At 39.9% G+C, this 27,202-nt stretch overlaps 1 protein-coding gene across 2 annotated transcripts in view; it reads left to right on the top strand.

Moving 5' to 3' along the window:
- The first annotated feature begins 4,029 nt into the window (after positions 1 to 4,029).
- The window catches only part of LOC134529400 (hydroxyproline dehydrogenase-like), a 151,972-nt gene continuing 128,799 nt past the window's right edge, over positions 4,030 to 27,202 (top strand). The window contains exons 1-2 of one of the 2 annotated variants that reach the window (XM_063363434.1): positions 4,030 to 4,114; positions 22,515 to 22,772. In XM_063363434.1, coding sequence (XP_063219504.1) covers positions 22,539 to 22,772 — 234 coding nt within the window. In that variant the 5' untranslated portion in view covers positions 4,030 to 4,114; positions 22,515 to 22,538. The remainder of the gene's footprint in view (positions 4,115 to 22,514; positions 22,773 to 27,202) is intronic. The other variant, XR_010074560.1, reaches the window with a different exon arrangement.

Below are 27,202 nucleotides of genomic sequence, written 5' to 3' on the forward strand. Positions count from 1 at the left end.
AAATCCATGACAGGAATCCATCGATTCAATATGTAAATTAATGAGTTATTTTTTCGATGAATTTTGGAATTCTTCCTGAATTTATAATTCAATAAATACAAATATCCAAGATGGCACCCAAATTTCAAGATGGCGGGGCACCTCAGTAATAATAAATGAATAATGCTTTCTTGCGGGTTAGAATAAAACTAGCATGATGGTAATGTACTCTATAAGACAAGTACACACACAAGATGGTGTCCTCTATTTGATGAAAACAAGATGGTGACAATGTCCTCTAGCAGGTGGTAGCTCCTGGTAGCGAGTACTGAACATAAAATGTTGGATCCATGATGGTTGTCAAGGTCAAAGTCAAATTTCAAGGTCAATGTCAAATTTCAAGGTCAAGGTCATATTTCAATTTCAATGTCATATTTCAAGTTCAAGGTAAAATTCAAGGTCAAGGTCAAATTTCAAGGTCAAGGTCATATTTCAAGGTCAAGGACAAATTTAAAGGTCAAGGTCTTATTTCAAGTTCAAGGTAAAATTTCAAGGTAAGGTAAAATTTCAAGGTCAAGGTCACTTTTTAAGGTCAAGATATAATTTCAAGGTCAAGGTCTAATTTCAAGATCAATGTCAAAGTTCAATGTCAAGGTCAAATTTTATGGTAAAGTCAAAGTTAAAGTTCAAGGTGAAGGTCAAAGTTCAATGCCAACAGTCGAGGTCAAAGGTATGGTTAACATAAAATTATACTAACATGTCGCCAGCACACTAGCAGACGAAGACAAGGTGTCGCACATGACGTCATACCAGCTGACGATATATACCTTGTTATTGGTGGTTGTAGGTCAGTATTTAGGTGGCTTCTGTGGAGGGAGGATCTGACGTTTTTTTATTTTTTGCTCCTACCAGTTTCGAACCAAGGACGGGTATCGATCTAATCAATAAGTAATCTAATAAGTTTATTATTTGATGAATTTTGAACTTTTTTTCATTTAAAACGGATATTAAATAAAGATTTTCAAGATGGCATCCATAACGATAATTTATACAGTGGTGACATAATTCAAAATGTCGGGTGTGGTGTAAGTCATTTTTATTAATTTTTATTGAGAATGTTTTAACTATATTAATAAATTACTGGTTTACTCTCGTCGGGAATCGAACCAACGACCGAAATCGTTTAAATAACTAAACATTTGAAGTAAGCAATTTTTAGATTTTTTTTTTCGGATTTTTTTCGGAATTTCTAGCATTGAAATGACGGATTTTCAAGATGGCGGCCGTAACGAAACATGCAACATTAATAGGATCCAATATGGTGGTCGTAACGTTAAGTGTAATGATGACATCGTACTCAACCAAGATAACGGGTGTAACGAAACATGCAACATTTATATAATCCAAGATGGCGACCATAACGATGAGTGCAACAGTGGTTTTTAAGTAATATTTTATTAATTTTTTATTATTTAATTCGATTTATTAATTTTTTTAATAATTAAAAAAAAATTCCAGATTTTCTAACATAAAAATTACGGATTTTCAAGATGGCGGACATGACATCATACTAGGTGACGATATATATACTTTGACATAAATAGTGGGGGAAGTCAGTCTGCCAGCGGCTTCCTTGGAAGAAGGATCTGTTGATTTTTTATTATTTTTGCCCTCACTGGGTTTGAACCGAAGGACTCCGAGCTCCATGTCGAAAAAGTATGATTTTTTTAAAAAAATATATTCAAATTTAATTAATTTTTTTAAATATTTTTTTTCATTGAAATCGGATAAGAAATAAATATTTTCAGGATGGTGGCCGTAACGGAAATTGCAACGGTAACATCATAATCCTAGATGACGTCAGCGGCTTAGTGCGGCAAGGCCTTAGGAATGTTAAGCCGCTTTTAGGACTTTGAGTTCTAAGGCAAAACGACTTTTGAGGTTTTTCGAAATCCTAATTTTTGAATTAACCAATTTTTTGAGATTTTTTGGCGGAATTTTTTTCCAAAAAAATGGAAATTTTGGCGAATTTTGAGGAATTTTAGGTAAATTTTGGAAAATTTTGAAGGTTAAATGTCAAGGTCAAGTTCAAGGTCACGGTCATCCAAGATGGCCACCGTGACGTCACAATCCAAGATGGCGGACCGACAAACACTCCACAGCCAGAAGCCAGGGCTAGGATGCCCATTTACATACTACTTATTTAATGCAGAGATTGATTTTTCACAATTCACCAGAAGCGATCGGAGATCATCAACAGATGTCTAGCCATGAATAATCAGGAGCACTCGGAGAAAACCAACAATATATTTGCAGAAATAATCAGGAGCACACAGAGAAAACTAACACAATTTTACTTTATATCAGAAAATTCACAGAAAATATTAAAAAATATATATATTACAAAATAAATATAAAAAATAATAAAAAAATATATATATACAAAAATCTTCTGCCAGCTTGTGAACTTCTCCTTTGTTGAGCAAAGATAGAGTTCTAGTAGAAGCGTGTGTACTATATAAAACTAGCACTCCTAGTATAAATATTATGTACTGAAACAAGATGGCAGCAGCACTCGCTAATAGGTAATATGTGTTAACTAGCGCTCCTGGTAGCATGTATTAAAAAAATTAAATATAGTGGCATGGTCACGAACAAGTGATAATATTTATTATTCCTTCAAATTTAATATGTGTTATTTTTTATATACTTTATTTAATTCTCAGTCTGGGAATGGCCTCGATGGTCGTGCTGTTAAATGCGTATGTTTTCCACCCAGAGGTCATAGGTAACTGTGATTATTTGAATTTTGTATAAAAAAATTAATTTTAATATGTTGATAAGGACCATAATATCTCTGGTAGGTCAAGGAACATCTACCTTATATGCATGAGACAGAGCGATGCTGGCGCTCTCTATGGACAAACACGAAAAACAAAGATGACGGAATCCAAGATAATGGCATTCAGCAGAACAGAACTAGAAAAAATAGCGGCCGTGTCATAATACAAGATGGCGGCCACCATAAAATAAAAACAAGGAGATGGCTGTGTCCTTGAATCTAAAAAGTAGTTTTGACATCATATCCGAAATGGCGGACATTTTATTAGAATTCAAGTTGGCGACCCTACCCAAAATTAAAACGTTCGAGAATTGGGTCGCTCGATGACAAGATGGTGGAATCCAATATGGCAATTGAAGTAGAAGGTCAAGGCCAATGTAATATAATATGGCTGCCGTGACGTCAGAGTGGTCGGCTCCACAGGCTCCACTACCAGGAACCCGTTTCAGATGCCCTTTCCTATCTATACTACTATGGTTGTTTGGGTGTAGGGTGTTAGATGGTGATGTCTGTAATGGATGTAAGTCAGGACTGGGATGCTTGAATGTGCTGGCTGAAGGCGGTCAAGGTCAAGGTCATACATGGTGGTTGCGTGATAAACGTCATCTTAAATGGCGGCCAGCTTCCAGCTCCCACACCTGGCTTCAAACAGTACCTATGTTTTCCACTACTATCTTTTAAAAAATGGGTATACATATTTATACTTCAATTCCCTTGTAATTTCATAATTTAAAACTATAATAAAATTTCATGTAAAACTATTAAATTACATTACATTGGCGTAAGAAAAAATGTGTTTTTGGAACACTTTCAGGTAAGCTGTTTCCCCGAAATTCGTAACTTAGGTAAGTGTCAAAACTATTTTGGAATTGTCTGACAAGTAGGTCTCCCACAAAGACGAACCTTCTTTTGATTCCCTGTGGAGCCAAATTCGGATTTTCCTCAAGTGGGAAACGTGGTGAATGTTGCCGTCAGTCGATGGGTTTTCTCGGAGCACTCCCGTTTCTTCCCGCCAATAAATTCCGTCACTTCTCCATATTATAACCTGTTTCTGACGAGATGTTGAACAAAAATTAATCAGATCACTTCACTGTTTTATTTCAGCGAGTCGTCTCGAAGTCAGAGACTCTGAAGAAAACGAACGGTCTGGCAGCTTGCCCGAAGCAGCTATCTGAAGAAGATAAGCGCGATTGACCCTGCTCTAAGGCAGGCCTGACCTTTGAGTAAAATCAGTTTTCTCGCACGTTTTCAAGGCACAGTACAACAACATTGCGATACAAGACGGTCGAAGGTGTAAGTACGCTTGCCACTATAACAATTACGCTCTTGTTTTCCATGTTTGATACTTAACATGATCTTTATTTTTTGTCACTGTTTCTTATTAATTTTAAATGAAAGCTTGAGATAGTCATCAAAAAAGTTGTTCCGATACATGAATAATGTTTAATCCTGCACCAAGATATATAAAAGTTTGGGATAACCAATTGTAATTTGTTTAGTGCTAACTAAATGATTTACTTTCACTTCTATTATTTTTACACTCATATTATGTTATTAAAGTAATGAGATTTTCTCGATGAAAATCAGTGTTTTGCAAAAATAACTTTAAAAGATTATTTTTTCCGAAAATTTAATTTTTTTTACTAACTTGTGTGACGTAAGACAGAGCCTTAAGGGACCTAATCAAACATGGTTGGTTGTATTAATATTATAATATTGAAAAAAAGGTTCAGCACATTTTCCTGAAGATACTGGTAAAATACGGTGTACGTACGTAGCTATATGATTTTTATTTTCAGTACTGCTCATTTAACCATATTTGGGTGTTAAAATGTTTGGAACGGGTATTTGAGAAGCGTATTTGGATAACAAAATAAGGTTATTTGCCATAAATTTTTTGTAAGTACGGGCCGCATACTCTTGCAGTTTTTTGTATGCAAAAAAATACAGGGTTGCCAATTTTGGTCTCATTATGTGAAACCATATTATGTAAAAAGTAGCGTTTCATTTTATACTTTTGACCTCTTATAACCAACCGCCAGACATAAACATTTTTCGCAGCTTAAAGAAGGATCGGGTGTACAAGTCAAACCTTGTAAATGGATATCTTGAGAAATTTTAAAAGCAAAGGGAATTTAAAAATGGTGACAATGTTTTTCACAAGAATTCAAATTACTCCAATAATCATATTAATACTTCAAACCCAATTTAAAGTATGAATTTTTTTGCTCGGAGTGATGGATAAGCCACAGTCAATTTATAACATAGATGAAAAAGGAAACAGACTTTGTCCTCATAAAGCACAAACTGTTTTAGCGAAAAAAGGAGCTAGACGTGTACATTATGTGGCTAGTGAACATGGCGAAAACTGTACAATAGTAACTTGTGTAAATGCGTTAGGTCATGCAGTGTCTCTTGTCATCCTGTACAAAGGAAATCGTTTGAAACCAGAGTGGACTGAAAATTTACCTACAGGGAAAGGGTCGATGAATTCCCTGACTTTCATTGAATGGCTTGAACACTTTGCAAAATACAAGACTCCTGGCCCTGCCCTCTTAATTTTTGATAGAGAATCCTCACACCTTAATGGAAACATAGTTGTTGCTACAGAAGCACATGAAATAACCTTATATTGTCTGGTATATGGTAACGAGCAAATTCATGTTCTTTGTTGCACATAAACGTATAAAACATAAATGACACTAAATATAACATAGCATTCTTTTAAATAATGTCGAGCGTTATAAATATACGAAAAGTATTGATTTGGTGCAAAAATGGTACAATTTTCTTGGTGTACGCCATCAGCGTGGTGGCCTGGTCTACACCTCATGCATGCCCATCAGCGTGATAGCCGGGTCTACACCTGGTGGACGCTAATCAGCGTGGTGGCTGGGGCTATACCTGGTAGTCACTAATCAGCGTGGTGGCTGGGGCTATACCTGGTGGTCACTAATCAGCGTGGTGGCTGGGGCTATACCGGGTGGTCACTAATCAGCGTGGTGGCTGGGGCTATACCTGGTAGTCACTAATCAGCGTGGTGGCTGGGGATATACCTGGCACTAATCAGCATGGTGGCTAGGGCTATACCGGGTAGTCACTAATCAGCGTGGTGGCTGGGGCTATACCTGGTGGTCACTAATCAGCGTGGTGGCTGGGGATATACCTGGTGGTCACTAATCAGCGTGGTGGCTGGGGCTATACCGGGTGGTCACTAATCAGCGTGGTGGCTGGGGCTATACCTGGTGGTCACTAATCAGCGTGGTGGCTGGGGATATACCTGGCACTAATCAGCGTGGTGGCTAGGGCTATACCGGGTGGTCACTAATCAGCGTGGTGGCTGGGGCTATACCTGGTGGTCACTAATCAGCGTGGTGGCTGGGGCTATACCTGGTGGTCACTAATCAGCGTGGTGGCTGGGGATATACCTGGCACTAATCAGCGTGGTGGCTAGGGCTATACCGGGTGGTCACTAATCAGCGTGGTGGCTGGGGCTACACCTGGTGGACGCTAATCAGCGTGGTGGCTGGGGCTATACCTGGTGGTCACTAATCAGCGTGGTGGCTGGGGATATACCTGGCACTAATCAGCGTGGTGGCTAGGGCTATACCTGGTAGCCACTAATCAGCGTGGTGGCTGGGGATATACCTGGCACTAATCAGCGTGGTGGCTAGGGCTATACCGGGTGGTCACTAATCAGCGTGGTGGCTGGGGCTATACCTGGTGGTCACTAATCAGCGTGGTGGCTGGGGCTATACCTGGTGGTCACTAATCACCGTGGTGGCTGGGGATATACCTGGCACTAATCAGCGTGGTGGCTAGGGCTATACCGGGTGGTCACTAATCAGCGTGGTGGCTGGGGCTATACCTGGTGGTCACTAATCAGCGTGGTGGCTAGGGCTATACCTGGTGGTCACTAATCAGCGTGGTGGCTGGGGATATACCTGGCACTAATCAGCGTGGTGGCTAGGGCTATACCGGGTGGTCACTAATCAGCGTGGTGGCTGGGGCTACACCTGGTGGACGCTAATCAGCGTGGTGGCTGGGGCTATACCTGGTGGTCACTAATCAGCGTGGTGGCTGGGGATATACCTGGCACTAATCAGCGTGGTGGCTAGGGCTATACCTGGTAGTCACTAATCAGCGTGGTTTTTGGGGATATACCTGGCACTAATCAGCGTGGTGGCTAGGGCTATACCGGGTGTTTTCACTAATCAGCGTGGTGGCTGGGGCTACACCTGGTGGACGCTAATCAGCGTGGTGGCTGGGGCTATACCTGGTAGTCACTAATCAGCGTGGTGGCTGGGGCTATACCGGGTGGTCACTAATCAGCGTGGTGGCTGGGGCTATACCTGGTAGTCACTAATCAGCGTGGTGGCTGGGGCTATACCTGGTGGTCACTAATCAGCGTGGTGGCTGGGGATATACCTGGCACTAATCAGCGTGGTGGCTAGGGCTATACCGGGTGGTCACTAATCAGCGTGGTGGCTGGGGCTATACCTGGTGGTCACTAATCAGCGTAGTGGCTGGGGATATACCTGGTGGTCACTAATCAGCGTGGTGGCTAGGGCTATACCGGGTGGTCACTAATCAGCGTGGTGGCTGGGGCTATACCTAATGGTCACTAATCAGCGTGGTGGCTGGGGATATACCTGGCACTAATCAGCGTGGTGGCTAGGGCTATACCGGGTGGTCACTAATCAGCGTGGTGGCTGGGGCTATACCTGGTGGTCACTAATCAGCGTGGTGGCTGGGGATATACCTGGTGGTCACTAATCAGCGTGGTGGCTAGGGCTATACCGGGTGGTCACTAATTAGCGTGGTGGCTGGGGCTATACCTGGTGGTCACTAATCAGCGTGGTGGCTGGGGATATACCTGGCACTAATCAGCGTGGTGGCTAGGGCTATACCTGGTAGTCACTAATCAGCGTGGTGGCTGGGGATATACCTGGCACTAATCAGCGTGGTGGCTAGGGCTATACCGGGTGGTCACTAATCAGCGTGGTGGCTGGGGCTATACCTGGTGGTCACTAATCAGCGTGGTGGCTAGGGCTATACCAGGTGGTCACTAATCAGCGTGGTGGCTGGGGATATACCTGGTGGTCACTAATCAGCGTGGTGGCTAGGGCTATACCGGGTGGTCACTAATCAGCGTGGTGGCTGGGGCTATACCTGGTGGTCACTAATCAGCGTGGTGGCTAGGGCTATACCAGGTGGTCACTAATCAGCGTGGTGGCTAGGGCTATACCGGGTGGTCACTAATCAGCGTGGTGGCTGGGGCTATACTTGGTGGTCACTAATCAGCGTGGTGGCAAGGGCTATACCTGGTGGTCACTAATCAGCGTGGTGGTTGGGGCTATACCTGGTGGTCACTAATCAGCGTGGTGGCTGGGGCTATACCTGGTGGTCACTAATCAGCGTGGGGGCTGGGGCTATACCTGGTGGTCAATTATAAGCGTGGAGGCTGGGGCTATACCTGGTGGTCACTAAGAAGCGTGGTGGCTAGGGCTATACCTGGTGGTCACTAATCAGCGTGGTGGCTGGGGCTTTACCTGGTGGACGCTAATAAGCGTGTTCCCCAGGTCTACACCTGGTGCGCGCCCATTAGCGTGGTGGCCGGGACTACACAGATTGTGCACTATTTAGCATGGTGCCTGGAATTACACCTGGTATGCGCCCATCAGCGTTGAGGCCGGGGCTAGACATGGAGTGCGCACATTAGCGTGGTGGCCGGGGCTATAACTGGTGCGTGCCCATCAGCATGGTGGCCAGGGCTATACCTGGTGCGAGCTTATAGGCGTGGTAGCCGGGATTACACCTGATGGTCGCCCATCGGCGTGGTGGCCGAGGCTTTACCTGGTGCGCGCCATTCAGTTTAGTGGACGGGGCTGCACCTAGTACGTACCCTACAATGTGGTGGACAGAGCTCTCTGTGGAGCGTGCCCATCAGCGTCTATGAAAAAATCTTGGCAAAAATGTTGTAAACTAGAATAGTCAAATATTGATATAATCGCATTTTCAAAATTGCTTTATTTTTTTTGGCCAGGAAAATTGTTTTGGGCCAAACATGAAATCCAAGATGTTTAACAATTGGTTGGTTCTCTACAGCACTACGAACGCGGCGATATTTTTTGAGTGTTTTTCAAAATAAAGGTTCACTCTAATTGGTACATTAACACAATATTGAACTGAAAGATTTTAAATACATATCATTACACTTAATATATCTATGAATTATTGCTTATGCTTAAACGACAGAAATCAGTATTTAAATATTTCCTAAAAACAAACTTAACCTTATTGAGCTGATTCAAAATTTAATGTTTATCAATGAAAATTTAACCCCGGAAATATTTTATAAAACATTGAATGTATTTAGGCTAACATATTATTGTTCCTTTATAGTATGACGAACGTAACGATATCTCTACATTTCAATGTTAACGAAGGATTGCCATAATTTATTGCGTATTTTATTAAGTTGTCATTATTTCTCTTTATGACTTTAAATTATAACACATTGTATTAAAGAATAGTTGTACAGTTATAAAGTTAATTTTGGAGCCCTAATACATTTGGTATGACCCCTAATTTTTACAAATTTGACTATATACAAGTTTATGCAGCTACATGTGGGTCCACCATTTTTGGGTCAAATTTCCTTTGTTTAAATTTCCTTCCATTTTCGCCAAATTTCTCCTACAAAATGCCGTATACCAAGAGCAAAACAACGACATATAAAAAGAGAAAAACACGACAAAAATTAAAAAAAATATTACTCAACTTTTGTGTGTCATGTGCCAATTATTTATTTATTTATTTTTAACACGTTAACATTTTAACATGTAGTACCTTTAAGCTTTATATTATTTTATAGGCATTATCATATTACACGGGACGTTTTATTTTAATTTTGCCGGGACTCAAGCTGTCCTATGCAGCCCACTTCCCGTCCAGCAGCTTGCGTTAGCAACAGGGACCGATTAATCGCGCCCTATCACTAACTCTGCGCGCAGCCTTCGTGCCGGATCCCATGAGTGCCATCACATATGCGGCTGTGGTGCCCATGTGCTGGAAATCAAGTACCCCTGAAAACGCCGGCACATATCAGCGCCTGCTACCAACTCTCACATGGCAAAAGGCACGCAAGCCTGCCTTCGTGGTATCCCTTTACATGATTCCAGCATATTACAGATGCCACCCGTCTCCTCCTTTTTCCTCTGAACCTCTGGCACTTTCGTAGCCAGATATCTCTCTCCTCTTCCCGTGCCTTTTTGTCGCCCACCAATTTGTCACCAGGGTCTCTCCCTTCTCTTGGCACCTCCTCCGCTCTACGACACAATTTTAGCCTCATCACGTACTCATTTTCTCCGGACTTACGTTTACTCCGGAGCTCTGCGTGCCATCTAACGGCACAGTCGGCAACTATATGTCTGTGCTGCCTCTGGTTCCTATTTTCGCCTATGTAGCGCCACTTTCCAGTACGTGGGACACTCTCCCCTTTTTCTCAGCTTAGCTTCTTCTTATTTTTTTTGATCGCTTACTTTAAATTGGAGTGGCATTCCTCCCTCACGGACAGATTCTTCAAGTTCGGACTAGGTTGGATTGCTCTCTCTCCGTGTCTCAGTGTTCTCCTCGAAATGTCGGCTAAAGAACTCTTAATTCCGGCATATATAGTCGCATAATATGGGCACGATATCCCCCTTTTTTGCATGTTTTCTTTTAACATATAGTGTGTTAGTTATTTATATCCTTCCTCTTCAAATTCTTTGGTGGTTTCCAGAATTCTCCTCCACCAGAGAATAGCGTAAATTCAGAGTAATTGTGTACGTTGTACCATTGACCTAACTCTTCAAATGGGCCAGCCACTGAATTCTCCGTCCTGACTCGGATCTCTGTAGGCACCGAGGCTGGACCCTTTTCTTCCGGGACTGGCCTTAGGCCCTCGACACCGCATGATGAGCTTCATCTCCTTGTAGCTGGCAGGGAGATAAGTCTCTACGACATACATATTAAATTGTAACCCTAGTTACTTTCTCTCCCCATCGAAATCGTCTAATGTGATTGGATTTGGTGCTCTTATAAGTGTCAAAACCATTTAGAATTTTTTCATAAATTTAAAATTTCCAGTATTTTTATATAATTAGCTAATGTCAGTCTAATTAACGAAAGAATGTAGTCATAAAACGGGCGACCACTCCTATTGTGAAGTCATGTTTGTTTCACTTAATTAACTTCATTTCTTTAGTGAAAAACTAATGTAAAAGCTATTATTGTAAAAGTTTTACTTTTGGTTTCCACCATAAGGCCACGACCCTCAATAAACAACAAACATAAATTAATTCCTATGTGTACTTATTTGTTTTTCTCAGATAAATTTCAAAAAGCCTAATCAAAAAACAGTAAATAAGGCTCATTTTGCTAGTAAAATTAATATTTCTTTATTAATGTTTTAATTATTGATCAAGCCACTAAACTAACGCTACACAATAATAACTAATAAGAAGCTTGTATATGGTTAAACAAATTAATATACACACTCTGAGCTCCCACTCTGGCCCTTTTAAAGACTTTAAATACTTGTTTTCAATTGTTAAGCCAGCACACACTTACAAGATATTTTGTTATAACATAATGACAACTTAAGAGGAGCAAAATATAGTGTATCGAGAATTAGCAGTGCAAAGTTTGTTTTGTTATCATTACTGTTTTCTAGATGGTAATAAATAGCAAGTATAAAATAATTTAATTTATGTAAAATTTTACAAGAATTATTTTTAAAAATAACCAAACATTAACTGTAATTTAGTTCACTTGTACTTTTATTGTGAACTACAAGCCAGCTGATAAATTTGACACTATCATTTTTATCAACATAATTTTTAATATGATGAATATCTCATTTTCTACGTATTAGACATTTTATTGAATCGCTTTTATCATTTGTTTAAATCCAGAGAGTGATTCACTATATTTAGGTCATTTATTTTCTTCATATCTGTAATTTCTTCCTAACCTATTCGTTACACTTCGCGGGAATGTTTTAAGACTGTTTGACAGTCATATAGTATTAGCTTTTGACCAGGCTGTTTTTTACGAAGGTTTTGAATGCCGTTATCGCTGTTTCGCGTTTTGTTTACCTTTAGAGGTTACGTTTTCTACGTGCCTGCGCGCGAAGCCATCTGACAGGGCTACCACCCGCAGTCCTCTTGTAAATAAACCCCTGCCACTTATACCTTCTTCCGGGCGCAAATGTCGCGAAACCATTAGTTCCAACCCAACCCCCCCTCTTCGGTATTGTGATGTCAAGACACCTCCTTCACTCTTTCTTCCCGGCTACTTAGATGTCAGCTGCGTCACACACACTTTTTTCTCACCACGCCTGCCGGCTTACCGACGACCCTTGTGATAAGGCCTCAACCAGTGAGGCCTACGACACGGCAGTGCAAGCGATAATTAACAAACACTGCCTCACACACATGGGTTATCCTCTTTCCTGACAAATTGCTCTTCTCTTTAATAACCTCTCCGAGCTAAATTTCAGCTAAATCTGTCGTACAAAACAAATTTAGAATTATTTTTGTTTATATAAACATAACTCTCTTTTGCTGGTGCCCATTTTTAGGCCCAGCCTGGGTTAGTAACCTAAATATTAAACTTGTTTTTGAATAAATTCTAGAAACATCCCTTCTACAGGGGAAGCTCAGTCTCTCAGAAAACATGAAAGAGTTGCCTGCTAACTCAATGTCTTAATTTCGACTAATTATTTATCTCTCGATGTCCTTGGGGTATTCAACATTCACGGCACTAAGTACCAGGACATACTCGAATATAAAAACTCTCCAGATAAGGAGACAAGCCAAACAAACATTCAATGGGACCTTACAAGGCTCGCAGATGTCAAACTAGGTTTTAGAAACTTTACCTGCTTTCAGCAAATAAACTTCATGAAGTCTGTAAGACTGAAATCGAAAAATGTTTTTATCATACTCCAGTCTTAGTTTACAAGTTAAAAAAAAAAATTAGCATTGTGAAACTCAACCTCCCAGGTCAACAGATGGGACCTTCCATTCACTCCGGGCCAAATGGCCGAAACAACCACTGTCATTGTGGCACAAACAAAAACTATGCATCCAGTTGTTTCACCATCAGATCCCAAGCTGCTGCAAACATGAACTACTCCCGCCCCTTCCCCACCAACATTACGAAACCTTCCACCACACCTCCAAGACTTTACCCCTTCCACCAGTTTCTCATATTTTCATCCTCTTTTCCACTACTCTGTCATTCTTGGCTACCACTCTGGCTGTTAATCACCGCAACTGTCATTGTGCTGGTATCTCAGCCAGTTACAAATATCACCTACTCCTGCCCCCTCCCCGAGCTCATCAAACATCCCTTCCAGCCCACCCTGTCCAAGTATTTCCTTTTCACATCTGCTGCCTGTTACAACCCTTACCAACTGTTTCCCTCAAATTTCCTTTCTTCGCAAACCACTCCTGAACTGTGCCCATCCCCCTCAAAGAATCTCCCTCAAGTTTCACACCTACCACATGTCATCCCCTATCCTCAGCAGACGATGAGCAACCAGCAGTTAGTCTACTGTCCGCATTCCTGCCTCAATTAAAAAGCCATATTTTTTTAATCGAATTTTTCTGGCACATTCTCAAATTTCGTCAGAAAGAGAACATTCCGGACAAACAATAGTTGTAATTTGTTTTTCCTTTCACCCAACCATCACTGAGTGAGCGCTCCTCTCTGGCCATTGAGAGTAATTTTTCTTTAGACCTATATCATTTAGATATTTTTAATTACTTCATCCCCTCTTACACACTATCCTATATAAGACCAGAATGGTACAATAGTTTGCAACACTACATAACCAATATAAAAGAAGCGGCTCAAGTACTATGTTTAGATGTCTCGGAAACGAAAATATTCACAAACATTGTGTGTGGCAGAAAACCTTCTGAGAGCTCAAGCTCTGTCTTCCAAGCTCGCCAACAGAATTTGGCTGAGCTGTATCGATTGTGCATTCATTTCACAAAATTTTGAATTTGATGAATATCAGAGGAACCATCCTTTATTTTTATAGCTTAACACGAAAACAAAAACAAACCCCTACTAACGCCTTTAATTCAAAACAAAACATACCTATCAATTATAACTCCAGATTCAATAACTCAAAAGAGCAGAAACCATTCTGCGAGTACTGTACTGTAAATAATAAAAAATTTTATGCTAAATATAACAAACAAAATTATTAAAAACAATAAATATCTTTGAACCATGGTCCAGAAATTTTTTTTTCAATGCCACCACTTCCATGGTCATTCGAGAATGTTTTTTGCTCTACTAATCTAAAGTCTTTTCACAAAGTTACGCAACAGAAACAACAACAATACATTACTCGAGCTAAATGTCAGATTCAAGAAAAACACAAAAACAGGGACTATAAGAAAACCCCAAAAGAACAATAAGGTTGAAAAAATATATCCTTTAAAATAGTTAGTTATACTGCTACTACACTGAACCCTGTGACATCCACAAGACAGTGTAAAACATGCATATTTCCCAAGATTCCTGGCAAACGAAAATGCCACAATATTTTCGGAAACATCCCTACCCTATTATAGCTGAATAATCTGAAGAAAAAAAGAAAGTTCAGGTGTAATTGAAACTGGATCAGTTAAAATATTTATTTCAGAGTCTCTTTCTAATAACTGCGGGAAAATAATTTAATTAAGAAAATCGAATCAGTAGCCTTAAAATATTTCACTGCCTCAGAGCAGCCACCGAATATTCAAACAGCCACAGTTATCAAGATCAAAATTTATTTGTTTACATGGTTCTTTCCATTTTAAGTGTGTAATGATTTAGGGACGGATCGTTTTCTCGGCTAAGTTTTCATTGCCAAAACATGCTTAGTAACTGATCTTCAAGCAAGCTATTTTATATTTTATAATTAATAAGCAATTTTTTATCCCTTTTGTGGTGCCAGGATCAAAAGCTCAGAGTAATGTCACCACATTGTTAACAAGTGTTGAGGATGGAAAAACTTTACTTTTGGACCATCTCAGCCAAGAGAGACAATTGGCAATCAGAAATTTATGCAGTAAATTTTCCACTTTATTAACCATTAAATTAGGATTCGCCCACCTCATTGAATACGAAACTAAACTGGATTACCCCGGTAAAATTTCTCAATAAATTATCAGCTGTTAGGCCCTAAAAACAAAATTATTCTGAATCACATACAATATTTGTTACACAAAAATATTTTTTTGAACTCTCTACATCTCCTTTCACTTCACTTGCCTTTTTGGTCCCTACAGAAAAAGGTCAATGCATTGTGATTGACTACAGTAAAGCATAAAAACAGACATTAATTTGGCCTTACATTGATTCAGTAAGGAAAATTATTTCAGTGATTTGACCTCAATTTGGCATATCACCAAGTTGCACTCTACAAAAAATTAATCACATCTCTGGTTTTTGTGTACCATGGAACCTTAGCCATTACAAGGTTGTAACATTTGGGTTTAAAACCAGTGCACTGGTACTGACTTGCTTGGACGACCAAGTACTGGGAGTCATAAAATTTAAGTATATTTGCAAATATTTGGAAGATGTTTATTCAAAAAAATTTGAAGATCACATTCTTAACCTCACAGAAGTACTCAGCAGTCAGTGCAATGCAGGTCTAACTGTGCATATCAAGAAAGTAAAATTTCAAGTCCAGGAAATATCCTTATTAGTTAATTTAGTTTCAAGTAAAGAGTAACCATTGACCCTGAACATACCCAGGCCATCACTGAGTTTAAATCTCCAAAAGACTCGAAATTTTTTCTAAGTATATACCAAATTTTGCTGAACATGCAGCTCCACTAAATGCTCTGTGCAAGGAAATTGTAGAATTTCATTGGAGACCTGAACAGGAAAAATCTTTCGAATGTTTGAAAAATGCCAAAGTAAGTCTTCCAGTCCTTCGGAAAGCAGATTTCACCAAACCATTTATCCTACAAACCGACGTATCTAGTATAGCAGTCAAAGCAGTATTTTAGCAGAAATTCGACAGTTGCTGATAACCCATAGCTCTCGCTTCACTAACTCTCACATATCAGGGAAGAAAAGCCTTATCATTAAATCAAAAAAATTTCGACAATTTTTGGAAAATACATAATTTCTTCTGGAAACTGATTACCAAACCCTTGTGTGCCTTTTGGTATATCCCAACCATTGAAGAAAACTTAGGCATTGGATATCCAAAAATTCCATAATCAAATTTCATATCTAACATAAACAACGTTCCCAAAAAAGCTGACACACTTTCTCGAATTTTCGAGAACCCTTCCAACGAAACTCTTCCATAGGGTCCTAAAAATTGTTATCATAATCTGCTGACCAATATTTCTTTGGCATTTCAAGACTCAGCCTCACCAAGAATAAGGCCCATATTTTTCCAATATAATTCATCAAGTTAAATTAAGTTCTGCTCCAAAATTTTACAAATTTTACAAAATGTTTTTTTTACTGTGTAATGTAACAGTAACAATCTTTTTAAATGGTGTTATCCCAAAATCTAAGAGATGCGATTTTTCAGTATTACGACATATCAACCCCTAGGTGCCCATTTGGGCATCTACAAAACAATTTAAGTTATATGTTGTCCTTACAATTGGGATGGCATGCATCGCGAAACTGCTGAACATATTAAGCTGTGCATTATCTCTGCCCTCAGCAAACCTACCCAACGCACAATTTGTATTATTGTTGTCTAGTGTAGCCTTTCGCCAAATTTATAAACTTTTCATTGATTTTGTAGGATCGTTTCCATGGTCAAAACTGGACATAACATGCTTCTGATATGCATAGACACCTCCTCAAAAATTTTTGAGCTCATTCCCCTTAAAAATGCTACAACAGCCACCATAATTTAAGCTTTGTAAAACCGTATATTTGAGAATTCTGGCCTACCGTCCATAATCATCTCTGATAACGGTTCCCAATTTACATCTAAATCATTCAATAACATGTAGGCAATTTTTTTCTCAATGCATCCAACATGTTCAGCCATCGCATGCAGGGCATTTCAAAAGAAAACATCTGTTTATGCTCATAGCATATCATGTGCATGCACAGGTTACATGGGAAACCAATCTGGTGTGGTTGCAGATGTCATTTAATTATGCCCCACATGAATGACACAAAACAAATCTATTTCTAATCATGTTCAGTTATTTGTCCAATACCCCTCTGTGCCAAAGAGCTTCCTTTGTAGTATCCTTTCACACGATGCCAGCATTTCAACATTCCCCCCTTTGTTCTTTGCATCTTAGGCACCTTCATAGCCAATTTTACCAACCCTCTCCCCGGGCCCTAGTGTAGCCCACAGTTTTGTCGCCAATCCCTCCATTTTTTTTCTGTCATGACTCAGAGCGACCACTTACCCTGTCATGGACCGGGTGCGACATCTGTAGGTTACTTAATGAACTAAATTAAGGACTTTTGTGGTTCTGGATTCTGCCACTAGGGAGCGCCATCTCTCGGCACTTCCAATACTCTACGACTATTACTCTCACAGATTCCTTTTCCTTGGACTTACACCTACTCCGGAGCTCTGCGCGTCATCCACCGGCAATGTCGAAAGCTATATGTCTGTGCCGCATCTCATTCCTATTCTTGCCTATGTAGCGCCACTCCCCATCCTCCATTTTACAGCTTAGCCGCTCCTTATTTTTACCGCCACGAGGTGCTTTCTTTAACTATGAGTGGCGATACTCCCTCAAAGAAAGTTTCTTCTAGTGGCGGATACGGTTGAATCGCTCTCTCTCCGCATCTGAGGGTTCTCCTTGAAAGTTTGGCTAATTAAACTGTTAATTAGGCATGTAGTCTCATAATAGGGGAATGTTATCCACTTTATTAGCATATTTTCTATTAACATGTATTGTGTTAGTTATCTTTTTCCTCTTTAAGTTCATTATTGTTTTCGGGTTTCTCCGCCACCCGAAAATGGCGTTAATTCAGTACTACCCACCACATTTGTGTGGGATTCAACAGTACACCTACCTCAAATATTCAGATGGGCCAGAAACCTAATTCACGGCCTCATGCGAACCTCTGCAAGCTCCGAGTTCGCAACATTTTCTGCCAAGGCTGGCCTTCTGCCCTCGCTATCGCATGATGTAGCTGGCAGTAAGATAAGTAGTCTCTGCATGCATCCTGCAAATTAAATTGTAATGCAAGTTATTTTCTCTCTCCATCTCATTTAGGTATCTAAAGTAAGATTTCTTTGTGATCCCGAAAATATAAAAATCATTAAAATGAAAATTTTCAGAAGTTAAAAAATCTCTAGTTAAAATTTTTTTGTAATAGGTTAATTTTAGTCTAATTAACGTAATAAAGTTATCATAACACGGCTGGCCATCCCTTTTGTGAAGTCATGTTTGGTCCACCTAATTAAATAAATTTCTTTATTACAAAACACGTGAAAAATATATTATTGTAAAATTGTTTTTCTTTGTTTCCCCCAAAAGCGCATCACATTGTTTACACGAATTGATAGTTAAAAATGCATGGCGAAATTGTAAAGCCAAGCACACTTACGAGATAGAGGACATCGATAAAGCCACTACACTAAAGACAAGCACGGATATTTCTCGTGTAACAACTCCAAAATTACCTACCATCATAACAGCACTAAAGATTTCTTTGAATAGTTGCATCGGTGGCAGTGAAATCGAAAACCAATAACCCTACTGTGAAAAAATTTAAAAAAAAAACGTAAAAATTCGTGAGTATCTAAAACACGATTCTAAAAGTAACTCTAAACGTGTTAAATATCAGTGCAACAGATTAACCAGTTTATATACTAAATAAACTTGAAAAGGCACATAAAAAATTGTAAAGTTTGTGTTGCACATTCAGTAGGACCAAAATATTTCTTCTGTGGCAAGATGTTTGTGCACATGTTCATTGTAAGGCCTCATGAAATATTTCACTTCCCTTTTAATACAATAGAGAAATCTTAGCTGTGTAACATGTTTGGTGATCGACTGTCTTGTGTAACTGCCCTAAAAATGGATGCAGAGACATGCAAAAGGTCTCGCTTCACACATCAGTATGATTGGAGGCATCGATAAATGCTAAAGACTTAAATAATTATGAAATAAATTTTATTTGTTAGAGAGTGTTTTATTTCTTGAAACTGGAACTTTTACTATTATAGTAAAATGTTAAATTTAGCTAATATTTAAACAAAATTAACCAATCCTTAAATTAGTGTTTTTTTGCTTCGACCAAGTATTGATACGAGAAAAGGAATCGAACGAAACGATGAATATTTTTAACGTATTTTTAAAATGATTTTTTGAATATTTACCGAATCTAGGTTAATAATTACAAATTTTCAATATGGTGGCCAAGATGGCCTACAAGATGACGGATGCTGCAACAGCTGACGACTTTGGTGATTGCTACTACTACACTCTAGCGAATTAAAAAATAAACCAAGATGGCAGCAGCGAACTCTAGCAGATTTATACAAAATTGTGGAACCAAGTTAGCTATCATGATGTCATACTGGTTGGAGCATCATAAAGTCCTTGGCATTATGTGTGGGGGATCAGTCTGCTGGTAGCCTCCCTTGAGTAATGACCCACTGCCATTTTCGCCACCACTAAATTTGAACCGATGACTCCAAGAACCACGAAGTGCATGTGGTTTTTTATTTAAATTATATTATAGTTTTAATGAAATAGTTTATTTTAATTTTTAATTTTTTCCGATTTGTTTTTGGATAACATGACAGGTTTACAAAATGGCAGATATGATGTAAAAATTTAAGATGACGTATTTCAAAAGGACGCAATTTTAAAGGGCGGAATACATGATGGTGGAATGTTCTCTAAAACCAGATTTCTTCCTACAAACCATCTAAGAATGTAACTCAGGAGTGGAAGTTTCGATGATGATACCACCATAACGATAAATGTAACATTCGGAATACAAGTACTTAATGGTGAGGTCACAGTAACGAAAAATGCAATGTTTGGGAGTTGACATCGATGGTGATGCAACCATAACGAAAAGTGAAACATTCAGGAGTGGGACCTTCGATGGCGATTCCGCAGTAACGAAAAGCGCAACATTATTAAGTGGGACACTCAATGGTGATGCCACCATAACGAGTATTGCAACGTTTAGGAGTTGGGAATTTGATTCCAAGATGTTGACCGAGGTCAATGTCATGGGTCAAAGTCAAGGTCATACCAAGATGGCTGCAGTGATGTCACAATTCAAAATGGCTCTTGAGATGTCATAATCCAAGATGACGGCAGTGATGTCAAATCCAATATGGCAGACACCGGCACCAGATCTACGGCCCGGAACAAGGCACAGGACCTACTATTTTATACTACTGATATACAACAAATTGAGTACATGTACATGCTACATACAAAAGTTTAATATTGTAATCTACAATTAAATGCTCTTAATTCATACTAGAGTTTGAAGAATTTGGCATTTATATTTCTAAAAAAAACATCAAAAATACTTCATAAATTCATAAATTATTTTATAAACAATTAACGATAGTTATATTAATAATTTATATAAAATAATGTGCAAAAACACGAAATTATGAAAGCACAAAAATTTAGGATACTACCCTGTTAAACAAAACGAATGCTCGTACGGCTTGGTCTTACATGACTTGTTAGTTATTTTCTTTTCTTTGCATTGTTATTACTTGAAGGCTTTACTTGTATATTTATCACTACAGCGATCTAGTAATTTATGCTTCGTCTCAAATTTTCTTAGCAGCTTTTTACTAAAGGTTACCTAACAGCAGTAAGATGTCATGCAGGTGTTCATTATTATCATCACTTGCGTAACCTTTTACAACTCGGAAATAGTATTTAGTAAATAAAAAATTTAAGAAAATTTGTGACATAACAACAATGCAAGAGAATAAAACAAGAACAGCGAGTAAGCCTATGCTGTTATAGAGATTGGGGAGGTGAGACTCGTGAAAACTTACAAGTAAACATAGAGACTCAAAATGTCTGACAACTTTTAATGTGATACGTAGCTTCATAGTATGAAAAGCAGAAAATGGCTAAACAAAGTCAAAATTGCAATAACTGTTTGCCCACAGGGCATCGTTACATTAATATTCGGTTTAATTAAAAAAATTATATCAGGTGCATGTATAACTAAAAGATTTCTTAATTTAATGTACATTTTTAGACATACGCCATTGCAGTTTTGGACGGTTTTTAATGGAAAAACTCCGAAAATAAAAAAACAAATAAAAATACAAAGATAAAAATTGGTTGTCTATAAAGTCGGTTTACGGACGATAGTTTAACGTGAAAACGTCATAACAAAACATTGATGAAATGATTGCATACTTTTATGAATAAAATTGAATAATTTTTATTGAATTATCACTATTTTGTATAGATACAAAGAAGGAGTGAAATGAAATCTACAATTTAATTGAATAATTTACTTTTATTTGCACTCATTAATTCAAATATGTTTATTACTTTAACGAAGAGCTTATTTTAACTATAACTTTTATACATGTTTGCTATTTAACTTCAAGATCGTCGAGAATGTTTTACGCTTTTTCGCAATTACACATTTAACGACAAAGTTTGTTAGTCATGAAATTAAACGAAGAATTTAATAAAAATGCCCTTGCAGTTAATAAAATAAGTATTAGTAAGTTAAAGAGAGAATTTCGGCTTTAATCTCCAACCCAGACGCTCGTAATGCGCTGGGGCCGAGATTGCAATTCGTCGAGAATATTTTACGTTTTTATGTCTTCCAGTGCTCAAAATAATATGCAATTGTGGCCTCGGGCACGAAATTTTATTTATAATTCATTATAATAACGCCCCTTGCGATAAACAAAGGAAAATATGTTTTAACGAGTGCCTGGTTGACGTGGAAGCGGATAGATAGCGCGATTTGGCAGCACCGTAGGGGAAGTATATTATTTCGTTTTTATAGTACGATTTTATAACAAATACACATCCCAAATACATCAAACTTATTTATAATGTGTTACAATATTTTTTAAACATTGTGCAAAAATCCCGGGTGTAATTTGAATTATTATGTGTAACTGTTAAACACCATTGTTCGTACAAAAACGTATTTGAAAATTCAACATTACTTTTAAATAACCGTACCGATTGTGCTGAAAATCGGTGGACGATCGTTAAATTACATAATATTAATAATTCAAACGACGAAAACATGATTGAAAAGTAAAATCGATGGTTGTTCCAATCGAGTGGAAGAGAGATGCGGCGCAAGCGTACAATGAGCGTAACGGGACACATCGTAGTGGGACAATGTGCGTTATGGGACACTTTTTTAGTGCGTATAGCCGGCGTTCATTGATTTATTAGACGTTGTCACGTCAAAAATTCACAGAAACAGTAATGGGTAGGAGGGGAAGTGGAAGACGACAATACGCCCCCGAGGACACAGTTGAATTTCTTCAAAAATTCGTCGTGCCCGTGCATAGTAATGGCCAGCAGATTCAAATTATAACACAATGTGTGAGACCAAGCCATAAGACAATACATATTTTTGAGCACTGTGCTCTTGAATTAAAACTATTAATACTGTTTGGCGTAATATATGAGCCGTATCTGCCACTCTTTCTTTACAGTTTCATTGGATACCTGCCTGAAGAATGTCCCGATCAACTGTGATTTCCGGCACCGTGAGGGCTGTCTCTAAGGTCCGGGACGGCATGCTGTGCCAACTGCAGAATGGACTGCGCCACTCGCATGCGGTCAGAAGCCTGGACCTGGACTTCTGCGACCACCGTGCGGCCTTCAAGCACAAGAACCTGTCGGAGCTCTTCCGTGCTCTGGTCATCCTCCGAGCCTGTGGCTCCAACTTCCTCGTCGACAACTGTCTGAAGGTACAGAGCGTTGAGGCACCGTCTCACACGACATTTTGAATTATTTATTTACTTTTCACTGCCCACTATCAAGTACTTCATGAATTTTCTTCTAAATATATCACGATATAGCTCATACATAGGCTTCTGAAGTGTTCCTCGTCTCATTGTATTTTTTGTTTCTGTAGGTTTGTATCTGGTTTACAAGGAAGTTGGTTAATAAGTTTAACGGTAATTTGTTAAGGTTTAGTTAAATTTTCTGTTTCGTTTTAAAACTTTATTGCATTATAAAAATACTGTGTAAGAGAGAGACTGGTTCTACGGGAAATATACCAGGTGTCTTTCTCATAACGGCCACGGTGAGGCGCAGCAGTCAGTTGAAGCGACGGAGCGGAGAGCAGGCACAGCGCGGAAGGGGGCTGTATGGGGGATAAACTCTAGCCGAGTCTGAGACTCAGTTTTTTGAAGTAGTTTGGGCTCACCCGCTAGACGGTAGCATTCATAATATATTACTAATATAGCTTTATTGTTTGTTAGAAGTAATGTATAAGCTATTATCACGCAAACAAACGACTGAATATCATGACACTTAATCTTGGTAGCTACATATTTTGTGGTGTGGCATACCAGAAATTTTGCATCTTCTATTAATTTATATAGAAAATGTTTTTTTTATTACAAAACAGCATTAAGTGTTTCTTGCACATTTAAAACTCTGTTACTAAGCAATTAGTTCTCAAATAGTTTAATTAACATTATGAATATAACACTTTGGATAGGAACCTCCCGTTCGAGTTTTTGTGCTAGTGTTTATGGGCCCACCAGATAGCGTCACATGTCGCGCCAAACATGATTTCAGTTTCCACTCTAACAGTCGCACTTCTATCTCCCTACTTGTTCTATGGGGGACTGTGTTGGTGGTGAGTGAGAGGATTGCTTCGTGCGTGCTGCCGCGGGCGGGCGCAATGGGTGGGTACTTGGATAGACGATGTAGCACCTCACGGAACACCACGACAAGGAATCAGCACACCTCCTGTTAGAACTTTACCAAGATAGTGTGTTCAATTGCGCCACACTCACTTGCATTTATAAATCCACTGTTTCTGAGGCACAATATTTCGTTGGTGTCAAGGTTTTAACGATTCAGAAAATTTGTGCGAACCACCGACATGCTGACACTTGTTTTTTGGCTCGGTTCTTGCATAGTTTACCAAGAAATACACGGATTAGAACTGCGGTGAATTCGCTGAGTTGTGCGTTGAAAGAAGCTATTTTATTTTTTGCCTCGCGAACAAGTAACAAATAGTTGCTACACCTAGTCGGACTGTAAAATGGCCATGCGTTTGGTTTCCAATCTTTTTGCAACTTATAAGTACTGTGCAAATTGTAGCGAGTTTTGTCTACTTTGGAGAAACTGGGTACGTAATTATAAAGTGCAACAAAGTTTTATCTGAACATGCAAGGTCGTTAGACTGTGGAATATAATATATTCGTTTAACAGACTTAACCTTTGTTGAGGTCGAAAAAATTACGAAGGTCAATTGTAATAAAATTAACATAGAAAAGTGTTCTTTAAGATCAACGTAAAAACTTCATGCAGGTAGTGTATGAATTTAGCTGCATTGCCACTGAAGAGAGTCGTATGGTTTGTTGCACGGCAGCCCCGCGCAAGTGATTCGTTTGAGTAGCAGTGGCTTTTGCAAGTTTCTTTGGTTTGACTGTGAAGAATATTGTCGTCAAATAGTATTGTGTATATTATGTACGGTATTGCTGAGACATATCTCTTACCGACTATCAAGAGACGTTCAATTTATTTTTCAATATATTTTGCGATATGTACATAACATAAATGATTTTACGGTTTTACATAAATATATATTTATGGCTGGGGTTAGGTTGTTAACTTATGGTGAACATTTTAGGTGACTACAGTCTTAGTCCAGGACTACATGCGCACAAAATTTATGGAAACTTTATAAAATTGTTTAAGAGTAACGGCCAATATGAAAAATGTATAACTGATGTAGTGCACTATGGTACACGAGTGATAAGCTTGTTAATTTGTATTTTTCTTGAGCAAATAATGGTTCGTGGCCAGCAGCAATTTTGGGTTTGTTTCAATTTGTTAATAAGAAAGTTAAATTTTGTTTTTATTTAGTAGATTTCTTTACTGCGCACTTAAAAATTATCATTTCTTTCACTCCGTATTTGTTTTGGTTAAAAACTGTCAACATTTTAATGCAAACCACGAACCCACTTGGGACAGTTATTGACTAGAGACGTTGGCAGATCTGGAAAGAAAATATCGTGTGTAATTTTCTTAACATCTGGAGCGCTCCTAGCTTGGAGGTAGGTTTCCCTCCTTTCCAGAAGAATGGGGAGGGGTTGCACAATTAAATTTCATCTCAAAATTTTTAAACACACACACACATATATATATATACTAAATATGAACTGATAGCGGTAACAAGTTACGCTCTTAACAATTATGAGTAGTATGTAAATGGGAGTCCGGCGCTTGGTGTCGGTGAGTGGTGGTGGTGGCGGCGGTGTCTGTTGCCTTGGAATCAACAGCTTGGATGACGTTACGGCAGCCATCTTAGACTAAATTCCTCAAAATTTTTCAAAAATGACTCAAACAACTCAAATTTCTTAGAAATTTCCATATTTCGAATGAAAAATTCCCATTTCGAGGGAAAATTTCCCGTTTTATAATGCCTCAAAAGATTTTTGCCTTTGAAAGAACCCAAAAACTCGCAAAGTGGCTTAAAGTACACATCTACAAGCCGCCATAAACCACCGAAGTCATGACCTTGACCTTGACCAAAATATTGAAATTCTTTAATTTTTGACCAGTCCTCAGTTCGATTCCTGGCCAGAGTAAATACGTAAATTATGTATAAAAATGTAAAAAATTCTTAAATACATAAAAAAAATAATTTAATTTGCTTATGCCACAGCCGCCATCTTTGATTCTATAAACGTTTCACTTTTCGTTAAGCCTGCCATATTGACGTCATACAAGGGGTTCCCCCCCCCCCCCCGCTATCTTTGATGACCCAGCGCTCTTAGCCAATAGGCCTTACCGCCCTGGGGCCCCCATGGGCATGGACGCGGATACGCCGCATACGCAACTGGGAAGGGCGTTAGAGCTTAGGCTATACACAGAGGCTAAGGCTACCCATCCCAGCTTATGTACCACCGTCGGCCCCCTACCCCACTCAGCTCACCAGAAAGTTGGATGCTCCCTTAGCCCTCTGGAGTTGTCATCACTTCTGGCGCCTACCCTAGTCTCCCGCCTCACGCTGGGACTCCTCAATCACCCAGCGAACCCGCGGTCCGGTGGAGGCCTACCCAACCTCTCCCAGCTATCCAGGCTGGTAACCGGAGCTGTCCGCGTCGCTCACTACGTCAGCACGTCAAAGGGCTAGGGAACCCTGATGCTTGCCCCTAAAGCACTCGGGGCACCACTCCCAAGTACGAGTCCTACCCAACAAGAATCCTGGGTCTTAGAGGAAACCTCAGCGGGGCACCATTCAAACATGGTGGATTCTCCCCGTACTACTACCAACTTTTGGTCTACTCGGAAGACTGTTCGCCGGTAGCTAGACCAGACCGTCACGCTTCAGAGTGCAGACACGGGGTGTCCTCGTCGCCTCGGAGTACCCTCCGACCCGCCGTACCTCGGCCCGACGGGTTTACAGCCGGTTAAGGCCCGGATGCGACTACACTCGTTCGGCGACGACCGCCGTCTGCCCCAGCTAGAAAATGGCAACTACAGTGCCAGGGCTGGAGGGACCTGGGGGTTGCCTCAGTACCTCCACCGACTGCTGGGCCAAGGGGGCTCCTTGTCGAGAAGTTTACAGCCCTTTTTTTAGGCCCGGTCGCCCGACACCGTAACCACCATACCCAGTCCTTCCTTTACCATGGGGCCTGATCCATTCACTATGGGGCCCTTTGGGGACCGATGCACCGAGGCTCGGCAGTCGAACCCCCCAGAAAGGTTTCTATCGCATCTGCTGTTGCCCGCAGATTCAGCCCTTCCACCATTTCTGGTCTCATACAAGCAATTGAGGATGCACTGAGGCAGAGTTGGACCCGGCATTGCCCTCTTCAGTTAGGGAGGTGCTATGACCAGAGGTTGAGTCTACCCGTCCCAACATAGTCACCACGATCCTCCCCCAGCAGCGGTGCCAACGTGGAGGCAGAGGGTTGCCATTTGGTGTGGAGAGGCTATGTAATCGCATCCAACACCCTTTCCGTGGACCTGTTGGGTCATGTCTCGGATACTAGAACCGGCAACAGTTCCGACACCTCAAAAGAGCAATCGCCTTCCTAATCGGATAGTGGTAGCCGCAGAGCAGGCAGAGGGAACCTCGGGGTTGCCTGAGTCACCTCGCTGACTGCTGGGCCAAGGGGGCACCTTGTACCCGGGTACCTGCCCGCAGACC

Source organism: Bacillus rossius, chromosome 2, assembly GCF_032445375.1.
Source record: "Bacillus rossius redtenbacheri isolate Brsri chromosome 2, Brsri_v3, whole genome shotgun sequence".
Taxonomy (NCBI): Eukaryota; Metazoa; Arthropoda; class Insecta; order Phasmatodea; family Bacillidae; genus Bacillus; species Bacillus rossius.